Here is an 18,280-nt window from a genome sequence, read left to right as displayed (position 1 = left end):
CAGCCAATCGGGGGGTCGCGTGATGTGAGAGTGGCCGGTGCTGTTCCCCAAGATGGCGGCGTGTGGTCGGTGAGCGGCGGCGGCGCTAGCTCGGAGCGGGGAAGCCAAGGCCTGGCTGCTGGGGAAGGGCCCGCGCCGCTCGCCGCCCAGCGTGCCCCCCCCCCCGGGGCCCTAGGATGGTAAAATGACCCAGGGGGGGAAGAAGAAGAAACGGGCCGTGAACCGCAGCATCATGCTGGCCAAGAAGATCATCATTAAGGACGGCGGCACGGTGAGGCCTGGGGGCTGGTCGGGGCGTGGCGGGGGCTGGTTGTGGCACGGAGGGGAGTGCGAAGGCCGCTGGGGCGAGGCCTTGGCTGGAGGGAAGGGCCCGGCCCGGCGGCGTGCGGGGTCGCTGGCTAGACCCAGTGAAGCAGGGGGAGGAAGCGTGGGTTGAGGTGAGGCCCGGGTGCATGTAGGGACTGGCCTTTGCTGTGGGGAGGCCAGGCTGGCGCCCTGCGCCCTGGGGGGTGGCCCGGAGCCGATGAGGCATGGTGCGTTGGGGTTCGGGGAGCTGGGCCTGGGAAGGGGCGGACCTAGCAAAGTGAGGCTAGTCTAGCTAGACCCCGGATCGGGGAAGGGCATTGAAACGCTGAACGCAGTGCTGAGGTGGACACAGGAGCCTGAGTGCCCAGAGAATTTCTCTGGTCTGGTCTGCAAGGGAGTTTGGGGTTGGCATTAGGGTGGCCCACTGCCTGGTTTTCAGCCAGAAAGTCTGGTCAGTAGTGGAACCGGACAGTGTCTGGTCAGAACTACTGACTGGACACTCAAAGTCGGGTTACTGCTGGTGGGGGAGGCGAAGAGGCACCAGTCATCACCTGTGTCAGCTCCTACTCAACTCGGGCTGCCTCCTACCCACCTTGGGTGGCCCTAGCTTCCACCTGAGCTCCACAGGAGAGGCTCTTGGGGGGAGGGGGAGGAATGGATGGGGTGGGGCCTTGATGGAAGAGGTGGGGGAGAGCTGGGGGGGGAGGTGCAGTGGAGATTCCAGCATGCCTACTGAAGTGTCCTGGTTTTTAAATATTTGGTAACCATAGTTGGCATGGTAGATTCTGGCTTGAGGGCAATGCCTAAAACAGGTCAACCTGGGACAGAAGTCTGGCGCTAGCTAATGGGGTCATGAAGGAGACAATGCCACGTTGTCTCTACTTGCTAGTTTGTGGGGAGATCCTCTATTTCATCAGCTCTCAATCAGGAGTCTGGGACAGGTTTCAGGGTGTCTGCTGAAATAAACCAACCGGAGAGCACGGCCAGCGTTAGACTCACAGGGAAGAAAGCTGTATCCCGAACCCCGCTGCCTGGGCTGAAGCCGAACCCTGAGCAAGTTAACTTTGCGAGGCCACCTGTGGCATGGGGCATCTAGGCTACTGCTCTGCTTGCTATCTCCTAACTCCGGCCCTGGCTTTTAATCTATTGAAAAACAGTTGTTGTGGCACATGGAATTTTTATAGCATGTTGGGGAGGAGGGGGGGCTCACAAAGAAAAAGTTTGAGAAGCCCTGCTCTAGGTGGAGCTACCTGGGACCTGTGATGAAGAAGCTACCTTATAAACTCTTCTGTTGCAAGGGCTCCTGCCTCTGACTTCTTGTCAGATGAACATTGGCCTAACTTGGCCTCCACTCCCTCTGGTTGCTTTCTACCAGAGCTGGGTCCATGCTGAGTTCTGAAGGTAGCACGTGGGCTGGGCATAGGAACTTTGTTCCCAAAGAACTTCTGACACTCTTTCCCCGGTGGGTCTGGCCGGCAGCCTTGGGTGGGAGGGACTAAAACTATGTTCTTTGCTGCTGCCTCATGTGGGATCAAGAATTCCGGGCTGTGCAGGTTTCCTTGCTGTCAAGTGTTTCCTCTCTATCTTATTGGCATCCATCTGGTCGTCATTTGTTAGTTTAAAAGTATTTCTTAAATCTATACCTAGTATGGTGATTTGCCTTTACTCTCAAGTAGTAAGTTTGAGTAATGAGCATTTGTGTCAAGGTTCAATATAAGGTAACTTTACTTAAATCCATGCATTTACCATTCTGTATAAATATGTGTAAGTCTACAGCATTTATGGATTAGATAATATTTAAACTCTTAATCTTGAAAGGAAATACCACCTAGAAAACTGCTGTGCGTTTTCAGACAGCAGTTGGTTTCACAATAGCCTAAGGCAGGATGATGGTAGGCAGTAAACCATTGTAGAATAGAGCAGGGAGTTCTGAGTATAATAAGTAGGATGTGGTTCTGCTGTTGGTGAAAAGCCCATCTGTGATGTGCTTTACCCATACAGTGTGTGCATCGCCATCATGGGATCCTTTGGTCTTTGTTCTGTCTCCTTCGGCTTCCATATTCTGAAAAAGAATAGGTGGGTAAGTGTGAGACAAACTTCTGTATCAAAGTAGTACTGTAAGGTTTTCCAGTTCACTGGAAGTGTGATAAAATGTTTCCCAACAAATAGATAAGTATTTTATGTAACAGAACTTGGAATACTTAGTGATTGAATGAAGTTGCCATAGATGCTTTTTTTAAAAAATCTATAAGCAGCATAAGTCAGTTACAAGAGAGGTATACCTTAGTCAAAATAACGGTAACAATGTATGTCTTGCTTTACTCCTGTAGTTTAGATACCTTTTCAAAATGCATTAAAATCATATTGCTTTAAGATAGGTCCTTCAAATAAAGGTAAAACATCAGTTTGCTGGTCTTTTGTATAAGCAGCCAAGAACTGCCTTCATCAACTTGATGAGCTACTATGTAGATTACTTAAGGGTCGGAGGCAAAGCAAGTTCATATTTGACTGATAAATATCTACTGTGAAAGACCAATATTAGTGTTTGTAATTTCTTTACAAAGTAAAAACTTATGGCATTACAAACATGTAGGCACATATGTTTTTTTACAGGACTAATATAGTGAGTGAATACAGACAGAGTAACTTTTTTTTATGCTCCACTAGTTCATGCAACTGGTGAAATTAGAATTTCTTACTGGAAAAAAATTGAGTTGTTACAGAAGTGCCATTCCTCTAATTTCCACTTGGATGAACTGCATCCAGGGATAAGGAGAAAAATTTAATGTCATTCAGTTATACCTAAAATAGTGCCTTTGGTGTCAGTTACCAGTATTAAAAGCTGAGTGCAAGCCCATTTGAAAGTACATTGAGTTCAAATGTATGGAAACATGCAACTGTTTGGGAAGATATTGGTATGTGATCTGTTTGTGGAAATATTTGCCTATTCTCAAACCCAGGTAGGGAAAAGGTATTCGGACTTTTTATTTTTTGTGAGTTAATGACCTGTTGAGGCTGTATGCTGTTATACTAGACTATATTCTTTATAATGGCAGCAAGAACTGCTTAGATGTATGGATCACACTGTAGACATTAAAAAAAAAAAATCCATAAATTAGCCCTCAGTTTTATTCTCATCCTCCCCAATTCCTCACTTTCCTGACATGCTAAATGATATTTTGGGGATCAGGTAAATTGAAAGGGCCTTGAATTTCTCTAATTTGCGGACCAGTAGCAATAAAAAAAAATTTAAATATGCATATTTAAATTTATCAATTACTTATGGGGTAAAATCATTATATTTTGAATTTTTTAGCCCCAAAGAAACTCAGTAGTCCCTTTCTCTGCAAGAATTCATTGTCAGTGGCTCAAATGCATGATAGGGAAGGTCTGTAGGTCTACTATAGTATATGCTTATCCCTAGTGATTGAAACCATTATTACCCTGGTTCCCCTGTGCCCCTCTCCAGTTCTCCTACACTAGCCCAATGTTAGCTTTGTGATTAGGTTTCCCATCCAAGCACATTCACAAATCTTTTTCAGAGCGTGGGATTGTATACTTTCCTAAACAAGGTGTAGAGTTATACACCATTAATTTCAGCAAGATTTTCTGTAAAAAGACTAGAGTATGGTGGCAATGTGTAGGAATGTCTTTTGGAATAATAATGTGGCTTCTTGTGTACTCTGTAATGTCAGAACATCAGTCAAACCTGATTTGGCAGTAATGTCACTATGTATTCTTATAACTCACAGTCCTGATTAAATTTAAGAAGGTGCTTACAGCAGTGACTGCAGGTAGACTTCCTGTACAAGTGCAATAAAGATCTTATAGTAGTGCTATCCTCCTTTGTACAGTTGTTAAATAGCCATAGTCAAATAAATGAAATACAAAATACATTTAGTAAAATACTTGTGATGTAGACTCACCAAAGGAAGGCAATAATAGTAGTTCAGGCCCTCTCCTTAATTCATCCTGTTCTGATGATTTGTTGCAATTCATATCATAGGTACAATACTCATTCTTCTCAGACCATTGATGAAAGGAAATTTGAACTATGATACTTGGGTATGACAGGGTGACTTAGAGCAGGAGAACTCAAATCTTTTTCTTGTAATTTACATCTAAACTTATTCTGGTTTGTAAACTATATTAATTACAAGTGGATTCTCAGCTTTTATGATTGTACATTTGAAGTTGTCCTTGCTTTAGAGGTTTTTACAGTGTTGTATCAGTAGAAGTATCTCTCTTCTAGCTATGATCCACATACAAATTTATTTTATCGCTGGCTTCATCTATAATACAAAATCCTCTTGGACTAGAAAGACACCTATCTGACCTGGCAGATGGGATTTCTGTAGTTCAACTAGTGCGCCACCTGTCCCAACACAACTGCCATGCTCGGAATAGATAGTCAAAGAACATCTGCTTCTACCATGAGTGTCAGATTCCAGTTATAACTTGAGTATTTAGCTACACTTTTGCCTTTAGACTTTAATTTTTATAGCTAAAATACATTTCTGTTGTGGAAGATGTAAAAATGTTGTTTTGAAATGCCTTTAGTGTTTTCTCCTTTATTTTGTTCACACTTAATTGATGCATACTACTACAGTGTTTTATGTAATTAATTTTCAGACTCCAGGCCTACTTGATGTATTAATCAAATCCCATGACAGTCAAGGTTCTGCAGAATCTTGAAACTTGCATTTTTATAAATTAAGTTTCTTGTACTTGCAGTTATAACACAAATATTCTAAATGTAGTATTATCTTTTCATTCAGTAGACAGAGAAGCTGATATGGTAGCTCTGAGAAGTTAGCTCCCTCTCTCTCAACTCAGTTGTCTGTTAGTGCTTAAGCCTATTGGTTTAAATTTCAACACTAATTCATATCTGATCATTTTAGCACAAACATCCAGTTAAATGATCTTGTGGCTTATGCAGTGGCAAATAAGGATAGGCACCTTCCCCCATCTCTTTAAAAATATTTACTGCTGTAAGCAGTGAAGCTCTTCAGTGCAGTCTCTGATTCATTTCCTTGACCTGCTCTCCCGTGCCCAAGATAAGGTGTTAGTGGGGTAGAGAGAAACTGTTATTTCTTCATGCCTTGCCCATAATAGAAATGTTGGAAAAGCTCTTGACCTCTGACTTTGGGGTCGTAAGGTGGTTGTCTGCTGAGCAGCTGCCAGTAACTACTTCTCTTACCCCGACTCTGCCAACTGTTTCTTTACTCCCTGGTACAGTGAGGAACCAGCAATAGCAGCTGAGAGGGAGGCTCCATTGTGCAGGAGCAAGTCTGATGCTGATCTGTAGCCTGGGAGGGAAAAGAGTATTTGTTGCCTGTGGTACTTACAGAAGTTTACCCTTTGGATCCTGTACTGTAGTCAGGGTGTGATGGGAGTGAAACTTAGAGGAGCTCCTGCAGGCATGGGTGGTGCTGTGAGTTCAAGCTGCTCTCTGGCCCCTTTACAAAATTGTAAAGTCATCTCTGCTCACTGGAAAACAAAAGTGTAGCAAAAGAGTATTTATGAATATGCTGGGCATGTGTGTGGTAATTAGGGAAGGAAGAAGAAAAGGGCAGAAGTAACCATGGTACTAAAAACTCTGAAACATGTTTTCCACTAAACATTACAGAATATAAAGCTTTTATTAGAGATGGGTCGAAACAACAAGCTTTTTTTCAAATCTGTTCAAATTCTATGGGTGGTGAGTGCAGTTTACCAGTTCCAGTAGCTGTATTTAGACCTGTTCCCATAGCTTTGGTTACAAGTCACCTGATGCAAAACCAGAAAAATTATTTTTCTGGCTTGGATGGTGCCAAAATCTTGTAAGAATAGCTGAGTTAGAGTGGCAGAAATCTCAAGACGGCAAGAACAGCTGATAAGATTTGAGCACCGTTAAATCCAAATCTTTGTCTGTTTTTATTTAGTCATATGAACACAGTAGACCAAATCTAATTCAGGGCTGAGAATTGCCTCTTCATTCTCCAGTCTCCCTTGAGTGTTGAAAGAGTAGGTGTTGAGACAGAGCTTTTGACTTAAAAAATTTAAAAAAAGTCCACTTGTGTAGCATTTTTAATTTGCAGGTCATTCGTGTCATTCTCTTAAATAATTCTCCAGTGTTTCCTGGCATATTGATGTAGCATGTAATGAAGTATCTGAGCCTGATCAGGATTTCTCTCCTCACCCCAAATCCCTTCCACACTTAACTTTCTATCTCCATACATTCCCTTCTGTGGAAGCCACTTTTAGCTTAACTCAACAATAATATAAAGAAACATTTCAGACTCTGTCCCACATTTGATATACATATTGAGTCTATTTGTTGGCTTCCCCAGCATTTGGGGGAAAACCTTCTAATACTAGTCTCAAGTTGTGGTGGACTTTCCATTGTGTGAATTTATTTTCTTTCATATGGGTTTTAGATAATGTATTTCAACAAGTTTTTGTATTTAGTTAGACACAAGCTTTTACTAATAGAAGCACTGTTTGTTGGTAAGAACCAAAGTTGGTTGGTAAGCCAGTTAATCAGGATTTGGAATAATTAAATCTTGGTTTTTGACTTCTAATTGCTATGTGAACTTAATTGTTTCCTTCCCTGAGGAGAAAAAGATATGAAATTCCCCAAGAAAAGAGTCTCACTTCAAATAGTGGAATCTTGTTAGAGGGAAGTCATTTTTCCTCAGTTTTCTCTATACATGGAGGTTTATAATAATTGGCATTGCAGTTTGTACAGTGCTGTTCTTTAAGACACTTCCAGTCATTCATTATGCTTCACCATATGCAAGACAGTTATTCAGATTCCTAAAACAGCTTGTTTTGAGCCATACTTCATCTTAACAATTTCTTGCTTATAAACCAACATTTGACAACTTTCTTATTAATAAAGCAGCTTTTTAAATATTCTGTAGTAACAACTTTTTTGTTTTTGTTTTAGCCTCAAGGAATAGGTTCACCTAGTGTCTACCATGCTGTCATTGTGATTTTTTTGGAGTTTTTTGCTTGGGGACTTTTGACAGCACCTACTTTGGTGGTAAGTAATGTGGTTAATGAACTTCTGTATTGCATGAAAAGTTTATTTTAGCCTTTTATTATTATTATTCAGTTCATTGCAGTATTATCACAGCATTAAACTTGAAAATAAAGTTTGGGTGGAATTGAGCTGGCCTGAACTTCACACTTGGAAGAACATCTTGTGTGTTATGTTACTGAATGTGGTGAAGATTAAACAATCCATGTAGAGTTGGGTTTATTGATATTAGCCACATATCAACATATGTAATCTATGCTAATTGTACACACTTTTGAGACAAAATACTTAGAAAGTTTGAGGGTTTTTGTTTTTTTTACCCCCACAGACAGAGGTCTATCTTGAGCACAAGAGTAGGATCTAGGAATGGGGGGGATTCCAGTCCCAATTTTAAGAACGTTGTGACTTTGATCTTAAAGGAGCATTACTGAACCTGGCCATTCTTTAAAACTAACACATTCAATATTGTGTATTTTTCTGTACTGTCTTTTTAACCTTTGGTAATTAACAAGGTGATGGCAAGTAGAAACTTTCTCTTTTGTAAACATGTTTTCACTCCTGCCCTAAGTAATTGATTTATGCTACAGTCAGTGATATGACTTAAAGTGTGATACCACCCACCCCTGAAGTCTATGGACAGATATTGTATCCTGATAAACTGCAATATAAGGAAAGAAGATTTTTAACTTCTGTTCTTGTTTATATGCCATAATTATGCACCATGGCTTACAGAGATTCAGGTTAGGGTTAAACTTAAAAGTTTTGCCAGCATAGCTCTGTTGGTTAGGGAAGTAATGGTTTGGAGGGGGGGAGGGGTTGTGTCATGGCTGCATTGTAGAAATCTATAGGTAAAAAAGTGTGTTTTGCCTTGTAGACTAGGCTTAAGAGCGTCAAGCACTCTGGAGGGATAGCTCAGTGGTTTGAGCATTGGCCTGCTAACCCCAGGGTTGTGAGTTCAATCATTGAGGGGGCCATTTAGGGATCTGGAGCAAAAATCTGTCTGGGGATTGGTCCTGCTGTGAGCAGGGGGTTGGACTAGATGACCTCTTGAGGTCCCTTCCAATCCTGATATTCTATTCTAATGATCCTATCTTGTAAACACTTCAGTCAACCTAATGCCCATTGTAGATGTAGGTAGGCTGACCTAATTATGTTGCACAGGGCACAAAATTTGCACAGCTCTGAGCGCTGTACCTAGATTGATATAATTTGTAGGTGTAGCTGAGCCTTTAGTATGCAAAAAAGTGTATTCAAACCATCTGAGCAGTACATTCATTCTCCATGCAGTATCTACCTGTGTTTTGTGTTCCATGATATTGAAGTCCTTTTAAGCAAAACAGACCTTTGTGAAAAGTAGTGTATTTGGTGTCGGAACCAGTCTATCACATAAGTACAGCATAGCCTTATTTAAGGATATCCTACAACAGTATTCCTCTTCATTGAAGTAGGAATGATACTTTTATCAAACTTAATGAAATTTTTGCCAGTCTTATGTGGTAAAAAGTGGAGAAAATACACTGTGATTTTGAAGATTCTTCTTTCCTAGTTTTCCTGACCTGCAGCTTAGTGCTAACATTGTAGCTTATGCACTGGTGCTTTTATTTCTGGAAAGTAAGAAGCATAGCATAATTTACTATTAGAAATTGTGTAGTCTACTATGCAAATGTCTGTAGTGGACTATTTGACAGTGAGATTATTGATGTTGAATTTCATGGTGGATTTTACTGTAATTTATATTAAAATTGTTGGTATAATATGCCTCAGATATATTAATTTTTGAGTCTGTATTCATATTTAGTACTGTGAAATATGGATAATGCAGTATGTAATGTACATAATTCTTTCATAGGTGTTACATGAAACCTTCCCAAAGCATACATTTCTAATGAATGGCCTAATCCAAGGAGTAAAGGTAGGATGAAAATTCAGTCTAAATCAATAGAGTACAACTTAAAATAAATCAATAAAGGGGTACATACATGAGTGCTGATGCTTCCTTAAGTGGAATAAGGAGAGCCTTCCAATATAGCTTTCAAGCTGTGAATAAAATGTGAGGGTAAATTTACCACAGAGAGCTCAAATGCAGCACTTTATTTTAATCTTGCTTTTGCTAAAATCTTTACTTGGTTTGACTGAGGAATAAATAGGCCTTTTGAATAGCCCAAGATCATACAATCAGTTGGTGTCACAGCACATAAGAATGTAAGATACCTGTTGACACCCAGTCCTTTGCTCTGATTGTTAGACCACATGTCCTCAATGTGTTGAAAAATGGTCTCTCTCCTAAATACAGCGCATAAAAATGCAAAATGCATTTTATTAAGCTGTGTGTTGACTGCATTTGGATTTCACATTTTGGGTTTCTGTGGGATAGTAAAATTCAAATTGCAGGTTGCTGCTGAGTGGAAAAGGGGGATGACGATAGAAGATACAGCTTGACACATTGTTCCATATAGCCAACATTTATCATTAATCTGCAAAACAAAATCAGTCAGTTTCTAACAATCTTTCATTTCTTGGTTTTATTTAAAATTTGTTTTTCCTTTTCAGGGCTTGTTATCGTTTCTCAGTGCCCCCCTCATAGGTGCTCTCTCTGATGTTTGGGGACGAAAGTCCTTCTTACTCTTAACAGTATTTTTCACTTGTGCACCAATTCCATTAATGAAGATCAGCCCATGGTTAGTAACAAGCATAGTTATTTATGGCTTTGTCTTTAGTGTGTTCTTGCTGTACATAATTTATAACGTAGCATTTATAATAGTACTTGTGTTCTAGTTAATTTACCAGATGTTTAATTCTTAGCGCACCTCTGTGAGGTAGGTGCGGAAGTACTAATCCATTGCAGAGTTGGGGAAACTGAGATGGGGTGAAATGACTTGCTGAACGCCTCAAAGCCAGGCTTAGAATTTTGGATCTCCAGACTGTTAGCCCCGTGCTTGCTTCTAAGCTAGTCATTAGTACTGGAGTGACTTGTGACTTTTTAGTGGCGTTTGCTTATGTAGCAGAGCAAGCCCAAGAACTTGGCCTGTGAGCTGGTATATTTCTTGTACTTTTAAGCCTCTTGGGGGTCAATAACTTAATAGTTGAGTATAATTTTATACAGTATATTTCCCAGTACCTTCAGAGAATGTCTCTAATGCTTGCATATCTTTATTTGGCTGTAATTTTCAGCAAAATCATTTCAGTACTAAGTAAATAGTCACTAAGAATTGAAAATAGTCTTCAGAACTAGCGTATACCTTAAGCACTAGTGTGTAACATTAAAACTGGTACTGAAAAAGTAGCTGCAGCTTTTTTATTATAGTTGTGCTTATCAAATATTAGAATCTAGCAAATTTTGACTAGCCGGAATTTTAGTAGTCTGTTGATACACCTCCATTCATGAGTCTAATGTCCCTAGGATAATGGCTAGTTCACAATTGTTTCAGATTTGTACTGCTCCTGAAGATAAATCTGAAATAACATAAGACACGGTCTTAGCACTGATAGAGGTCTGAGAGTCAACTGTTCATATTGTATCAGAAGCTAATTCAGTTTGTTATCTAGTCTTAACGTCTTTTGTGGTCTCTCCATTTTGATCCCTATTCCTGGGTGATAGGCTTTTTGTTTAACAGTTTATATTTTGCAACATGCATTTTGAGTGAAATAATTGCTAGTCTGTGGACTCAGGGCTAGGGGCTAAGGCTAATGTTGAAGGATCTGTAATGAACTATCCTAATTTAATCCACAAAGCATTTTTTGTAGAATGGCAGGTAATTCTGTTATACACTCAGTGCACACTGGAGAGATTTCTTAACCATATAAAGACACATGCATACTGACTTTATAAATATTTAAATTACTTGTCAGGAATAAGTTGGACAGTCATAGATACCTTAATCTGCCTGGAAGTGTTTCAGAAGTTCACCGCTGGTTATGTTTAGCTCCACTGAGCTATTCTTCTCTTTCTGATTCCTTTGTCCCCAGGTGGTACTTTGCTGTTATCTCTGTTTCTGGGGTTTTTGCAGTGACTTTCTCAGTGGTGTTTGCTTATGTAGCAGATATAACCCAAGAACATGAAAGAAGCATGGCCTATGGGCTGGTATGTACTTAATTCTTCTGTACCTTTTAAGCTTCGTGAGGGTCAACAACTAGAGTTCTCTTAATGAAGCTTTGTCATATTGCTGCAGGAGACACAAGCTTTTCAAAGTTGATATCTTTCCCACTATAAACTTATTTTGGCCACTCAGTTTTTTTTTTTTTTTAAACACTTCCAAATGGAAACTTGGTCCTACTTTCCAGTTCTGCATCTCCTGTTGAATGTCTTGTCAGCTTAAATTTAAAATGGTAAATTTAAAATGGCCATTGTATAATCTTTTCTCTCCATTCTTTTCTGGTTGTCAGGATGGTGCTATTTTCCATTTTGTTTGCATATGCAACTTTTACTATATAATGTAAATTCTGTGATTTATTAAGAGCTGTGGATGTTGTGCAAATAAGCATAGTTTCTAATACCACCCCCAAAAGAAAATGTTATGCTGAGTCTCCTCGCCCCCCCCACCCGCCCATCAGACCTCTGATGTGTCTAAACTTCACACATTTGACACAGTCACAAGGCTATACAGTGCTGCCCCACTTAACCACATTTTTTTTCATTAAAAACTTCAGATGTCTGAAATTTTGGTTGCTGCTGCAATGCTAGAGAAAAGAACTGTACATTAGTTCAGAACTTGTGCACCTGATTAGGGTGATTTGTAACTAAGTTTATGGAAGTGAAGGTGCCGAAAGTGAAGTCAGAAAAAAGATTGGATAAGTTTGATCTTCCTTACTGGAAAACTTATTCTCATACTGACTTTTGCCTGTTACAGGTTTCAGCAACTTTTGCAGCAAGTTTAGTTACCAGCCCAGCTATTGGTGCCTACCTTGGTCGAGTCTATGGAAACAGCCTGGTAGTGGTCCTAGCTACAGCTATAGCTTTGTTGGATATTTGTTTTATTCTTGTTGCTGTACCGGAATCACTGCCCGAGAAGATGAGGCCAGCATCATGGGGAGCACCCATTTCTTGGGAACAGGCTGACCCCTTTGCAGTAAGCTATTTAAATGTTTAAGCATGGAGTGGTGGCTTGATATATGCAAATTTGGATTTGTACTGCTTTTGAGTTAGGAATGGGACTGATAGTAATTATCTCCTGATTTGGGTTTTAAAAAAATTGAGTTCCTAGGTTTATTGGAGAAGAGTGTGAGTAATTTCAAATTGCTGCTTAGCAGGGATTAGCAAATGCAGATTAGCATGTGCTGAAGGACATGTTTCAACAGTGATGTATGTATTAAAGGGCATCTGCCTCTTTCAGTGTTCATTTTGTATATCATTGCTTAGGAATGATGAGTAGATGTTTTCTGTTGTTGACCTTACAGCTGTGTCTTTTTTGTCCTAGTCACTAAAGAAAGTGGGTCAAGATTCCATAGTGCTGCTAATCTGCATAACAGTCTTTCTTTCCTACCTCCCGGAGGCAGGTCAATATTCCAGCTTCTTCCTATACCTCAGACAGGTAAGAATCTGCATATAAAGAAATGTCTGATAAGGAAAACTAAATTTATAGAAGGGAGTATTCTTTGCACTTGTTACATTACTTTAGCAATATATGGGTAGTCAATATGATTAATGGCTGTTGATAGTGGGTTTTAGTTACTCTGATAGTTAATAAAGAGATGAATCTGTTCTCAAAATATTTCTCATGTTTCTTAGTCATTTGCATTATTCCTTGAAGTACAAATTCCACTACATTGCTGTGGTTAAAATTAGCTTTCGTTAGCTGATAAAATATTTTTAGTTTCTTACAGTATGGGGTCAGTTTTCTTTCAAGTTCCATACTCAATTATAGATGTTGTTTTCTGTTCCGCAGTAGATCTTTATTTTATGCAAGAGTAAATGTTAGTTTCAATGGATTATGGGATTGAATAAAATCAGGAATGTCTTCCTCTATTTCAGATTAAGCGTTTTTCTGGTTACTTCATTTATTTTTTCCACTGATGTCACAAAACATGAAAGATGTGTCAATATACATTTGAAGTTTAATGATCAAATTACTCCTTCTCTAATGTAGATAATGGGATTTTCACCTGAAAGTGTTGCAGCTTTTATAGCAGTTCTTGGGATTCTCTCCATTATTGCACAGGTGAATATTAATCTATAAATTTCACTAATAATGGGTTCAAGTGAGAGCTAAATATTATGACAGTCCCTGTAACTGTAATTCCAGGAACCCAGTCTGTCTGGTTTCAGAAGGTTAGAATAGAAAAGGAAAGATGCTTTGAATTCTGATCTCATTTTATATAGCTTCCTTTTTCCCCCATCACCTAATGTCTGACCAGTTCATAAACAATTCATTCTCACATCCTGGGAAGTAGAAAAATATCACCATTTTGTGGAAGAACTGTGATGCACAGACATTGAGACTGCCTTAAATCTGTCAGAGCTGGGAATATAATCCATATCATGAATTGTAGTCTAGTGCCTTAACCTTAATTTATTTCTTCCTTAGCCACACTCCCAAACCTCTTAGAAGTTGATTCAATCTTCTCCTTAAGCTTAGTTTGGGTTGAAAAATAGCTTGTTTAAGCCATCAGGGCAGATTAAATAATATATTCCCAGTGTATGGAGTCATCAAGGAAAATCTAAATTGTTGCACATCAAGAGCAAGGTAACAATCTCTTCACATATCTCTCTCCTTTATTGCATGTTGCAGTCTCTGTCTAGAAAATACTACATCATAAAACTTCACTAGTTTTGACAGAAGCAAAGTAAACATTTTATATGTATTGCTGTATAATGTGAGTAGTCACAATTAAAATATTACATTCTTTTTCCTAACAGACAGTAGTTTTGAGTTTACTTATGCGGTCCATTGGAAATAAAAACACCATCTTACTGGGTCTGGGATTTCAAATATTACAGCTCGCATGGTATGGTTTTGGCTCGGAGCCTTGGTACGTACATTTCATTTTAGTTGAATTAATGAACTGACATACTAAGATTTTAAATTACTTCCTACTTAATAAACATTCACAAAGGGTTTTTTTTGTTTTTTACATGTATCTGTTTCACATGAGCTGTTATAGGCAACGTATCCTTTGTCTCCTCTTAAGATGGAACTTTTTTTTTTTTTTTAAGATGTAATTGGTTTATACTTGGTGCAGTCAAAGAAACATTGTCTGGTGAACCATCCCAAACCAAGAATTTGGTATTGTGCTGTATGATTGACCTAAACAATGTCAATCTCTTGTGCCAATAATCTTCATAAGACCAAAAATTGTTCATGGATATTTTCCATCTCTGGACACCAAACAACATTGAAAAATGCTTTGTCCTCTTTTCTCTAACAGTCAGATTTTCTTGGTTTGTTTGTTTTTTTATTTTTGGGGGGCGTGTCTTGTTGCTTGTAGACTGCATTGACTTGTCAATATGTCAGCTTGCATCAATTGTAGCACTCCCCTGCCGCCCCCGTGATTGCACCCTTTACACATGCTAACATGCCAATGACCTAATGGGGGAAAACTAAGTTAAGTTCACTTTTTGGATGTTCACCTCCTCTTAATTTGGGAGGAGAGTTTACAAAATACATGATCAATGCTTCCCAGGGGAACGTGTGCAGTTCTTTCTAAACTTTTAAGTAAGAGGTATATGGAAGGTAGAAATTCAGAATTCTTATCTTGATTTTTCTCTTAACACTTATGTTTTTCAGGATGATGTGGGCAGCAGGGGCTGTTGCAGCAATGTCTAGTATTACGTTCCCAGCAGTAAGTGCACTGGTTTCACGAACTGCTGATGCTGATCAACAGGGTATGTTTTATAGGTCTTGTTGTTAATTTTAAGGAATGTTCAAACTAGGAATATTCTGACCTCCTTAGCATCAGATGTATCAATGCTGTCTTACTGGTACTCAAGGATTATCCTTAACCTCTATGCTAGTTTGCAGGACAAATTAGCCAACATAATAGTATGTTAATGTAAATGAGAAACATTAGTGTAGTTTTAACTTCACTGTAGAAGAGTGGTAGTTCTCAAAGGCCTGTGGACTGTTTGGAGGCAGCTGGGCTTTCCTCTTTAAACAAGGTAGATGAATAATGAGTGTGTCTAGCATAGGGAAAACCAGAGGTGAAAGTAAGCTGGTCCAGTACGCTGTGCCAGGCTGGACTGGCTTCCAGCCGCTGCAGGGAGCCCCGGGCCCTTTAAAGCGCTGCCGGAGCTCCAGCAGCCAGGCTCCCACGGTGATTTAAAGGGCCTGGAGCTCCGCAGTGGCCGGAGCCCTGGGCCCTTAAATTCGCCCCAGGGCTCCCAGCTTCCTGTGCAGCTGGTAGCTCCAGGGTGATTTTAAAGGCCCTGGGGCTCCCAGCCACAGTTGGAGCCCCAGGGCCTTTAAATCTTGAAAGGCCCCATCTCTTCCGGTTGAGGCCACGCCCCCACTCAGGACTCCAGTGTACTGGTAAGTCCTTTAAGTTACTTTCACCCCTGAGGAAAACCCATTCATTGAAGGTAGCATAATACTACATCACTACTACTTTTGATTGAGTACATCAACTGATCATGTTTCAATTCTTCTCTCCCACCATGCATGGATTTACTCAATTCTTCAGGTGCATTTATTTATTATTACTGTAGTGTCTTGGAGCCCCAGTAATATGTTTTTGCTTTTCTCTGAAGCATAGATAGCTGTCAGAGACAACATACCAGATTGGATAGTCTTTTGGTCAGTATGGCATAGGAAACGCTGTGCTCTGACTAAAACATAAAGTTTGTCTTGCCTAATGTTCCTCATTGTTTTGATTCTGGTGTAGGCATGATTCTCCTCTCATATCAGTCTTACAGAGGTGTATCCCGACTGATTTTAGTGAAGTTACTCCTAGTTTACACCAGCATGGGGAAAAAGTGAATCAGGCCCCATTGCATGTTAGACAATTGCCCAAAAGTATTTTAAACAATCTTCATTGTATACACATTTAATTTTATGGAATGCCTTTTTCTTTAGGTGTTGTTCAAGGGATGATAACAGGAATTCGAGGATTGTGTAATGGTTTGGGACCAGCACTTTATGGTTTTATATTCTACATATTCCATGTAGAATTGAATGAACTCCCAATGACTGAAACTGAATTGGGAGGTAACATGGCCACACAACACCATTCACAACAGGTATTGTTCCTATTTATTTATAAGTTACAAGAAATGCAGCAAAGATAAATCCTAGACCAGTGGTTTCAAACTTTTATTTTTTTTCCTGCAGACCACTTGAAAATTGCTGAGGGTCTTAGCAGACCACTTAATGATCTTTCCAAATGTTGTTTGTACCATTAGCTAACTATTGTAAAGCACTTTGGATAAAAGTGCTATATTAAAAAAAACACAACTCATATTTTAATATCAGTAGTCTAACCTTTCTGGTGTGTTGGAGGTGCCCTCTCTCGCCGCAGCAGCCCCCAAGCTGGGGCTGGGATGGAGGGAGGTCTCTCCCCTGCCGCAGCAGCCCCCGAGCTAGGGAAAGTCGCCTCTTTCTCTGGTCATCACAGCCCTGCATGTCCCAAATTCCCCCTCCCACCTATCCTCTATTTCCCCTCTCTCCCACAAGGCCACCACCTCACCTTACATGTGCATCTTCTCCAAAGTCCAGGCACCTAATTAGTGGAGTCATGCCTGTGTGGCTCCACTAATTAGGTGGATGTTCCTTCATTCTTTTGTGTGCGGCCATGCATCTTAGAGGGAACTATCCATGGGCCACCTGAATGGAGCTTGCGGGCCACTGGTGGTCCGTGGACCACAGTTTGAACCTCTGTCCTAGGCCTTGGGGGGGGGGGGGGGGGAAATAAATTGGATACTCTAGTTCATCTCGCTGCCCTGTGACACATTCAACAGTGCATTAGACAGTCCAGCTTTAAATGAATCGAGCAAAGGGACTTCTCTAACCATTTCTATTGTGAGACTCTTGACCTGTCTAATAACTCTTGCAATTAAGACAATCCTCTTGATATTAAGCCTAAATTTTCCAGTGACTAATCAATCCCATTGCTCCTTTGGATCACCCTAAAAAGAACCCCATTGGTTCATGTTTTTAAACACTTTCCTATTCTCCATCTTCTGACCAAGTTACACATCTCTTCATTCTTTCCTTGTATGCTGGTCTCTCTTGCCTGTTAACTTCTGCTTTTTTCTAAATTTTCTTCAACTTGTACATACTTTTTTCTGGTAGTAATGTGCCCAGAATTGTATCTTAAGTCTATTGAATATTTAAAAACACATGATTTAGACTGGACACTAAAAAGCTGAATATGCTTTGCTCTTTCTGTACTTTCTTGTGGCACAGTTCTTGTTCTTGCCACTTTCTCCTCTTTATCTGACATTGGAAAACGTTCTGGCCTGTCGATATGCCTCTGCCTAAAAGGAGGCATAAATTGCCATTATGGTCATAGATACCAGCCTATGCACTACTTCATTTCTTGAAAGCAACTGAGTGCCATTTCTGGTCCTTCCAGCTATAGCTTACTTTGAAAAATAAATTATCTAAAACTTACTGCTTCAAAATAAGTCTACAAGTCAGCCAGTCTTTTTGATGGTGTGGTGAAAGACACAGCTTGAAGATCTTGTTGTCCTTTATTTACACTTGGGGGGTGGGGGGTTGGTTTACTCAATTTACTTGAAGTATTAATGTTCAAATCACATGAGTGCATGAATGCAGAGAGTAAAACCACAGAATGAAATCCTGTAAATAAAGTAACTTTCTGGCTGAGACGAAAAATAAGCAAAGCGAGTTAGATCATAGTCCCTTTTGTATAGTTAAATGACTTCTGACAGTGTCTAGGTCTGTGAACACTGCACCATTGTAATGTCTGAAACAGAATATCAAAGGGTGAAGGAGGGTAGTCTTCTGCTTGTGTATTTTCTGTTTAATTCACAGTCTTGGTTAACTTTTTAAATAGTAG

General features: G+C 39.9%; 1 protein-coding gene and 1 long non-coding RNA gene across 5 annotated transcripts in view; one reads left to right on the top strand and one right to left on the bottom strand.

The window, feature by feature from the left end:
- MFSD14A (major facilitator superfamily domain containing 14A) overlaps positions 1-18,280 on the top strand; it is a 43,461-nt gene continuing 25,181 nt past the window's right edge. The window contains exons 1-12 of one of the 4 annotated variants that reach the window (XM_039484719.1): positions 5-271; positions 2,308-2,386; positions 7,238-7,333; positions 9,180-9,242; positions 9,881-10,008; positions 11,297-11,411; positions 12,178-12,396; positions 12,745-12,858; positions 13,414-13,485; positions 14,184-14,296; positions 15,052-15,149; positions 16,336-16,499. In XM_039484719.1, coding sequence (XP_039340653.1) covers positions 2,324-2,386; positions 7,238-7,333; positions 9,180-9,242; positions 9,881-10,008; positions 11,297-11,411; positions 12,178-12,396; positions 12,745-12,858; positions 13,414-13,485; positions 14,184-14,296; positions 15,052-15,149; positions 16,336-16,499 — 1,245 coding nt within the window. In that variant the 5' untranslated portion in view covers positions 5-271; positions 2,308-2,323. Of the gene's footprint in view, positions 272-2,307; positions 2,387-7,237; positions 7,334-9,179; positions 9,243-9,880; positions 10,009-11,296; positions 11,412-12,177; positions 12,397-12,744; positions 12,859-13,413; positions 13,486-14,183; positions 14,297-15,051; positions 15,150-16,335; positions 16,500-18,280 lie in introns of all 4 variants that reach the window. The other 3 variants (XM_039484721.1, XM_039484720.1, XM_039484718.1) reach the window with 3 other exon arrangements.
- LOC120370278 lies at positions 1,929-9,371 on the bottom strand. Its single transcript, XR_005583683.1, has 3 exons — positions 9,310-9,371; positions 5,655-5,796; positions 1,929-2,368 (listed from the first exon to the last, which is right to left on the bottom strand). It is a non-coding gene; the product is annotated as an uncharacterized LOC120370278 (long non-coding RNA).

This window comes from Mauremys reevesii, linkage group 8 (genome assembly GCF_016161935.1).
Source record: "Mauremys reevesii isolate NIE-2019 linkage group 8, ASM1616193v1, whole genome shotgun sequence".
NCBI classification, from domain to species: Eukaryota; Metazoa; Chordata; order Testudines; family Geoemydidae; genus Mauremys; species Mauremys reevesii.
Note: the sequence above shows the minus strand (reverse complement) of the source record. Positions and strands in the feature narration are given on the sequence as shown.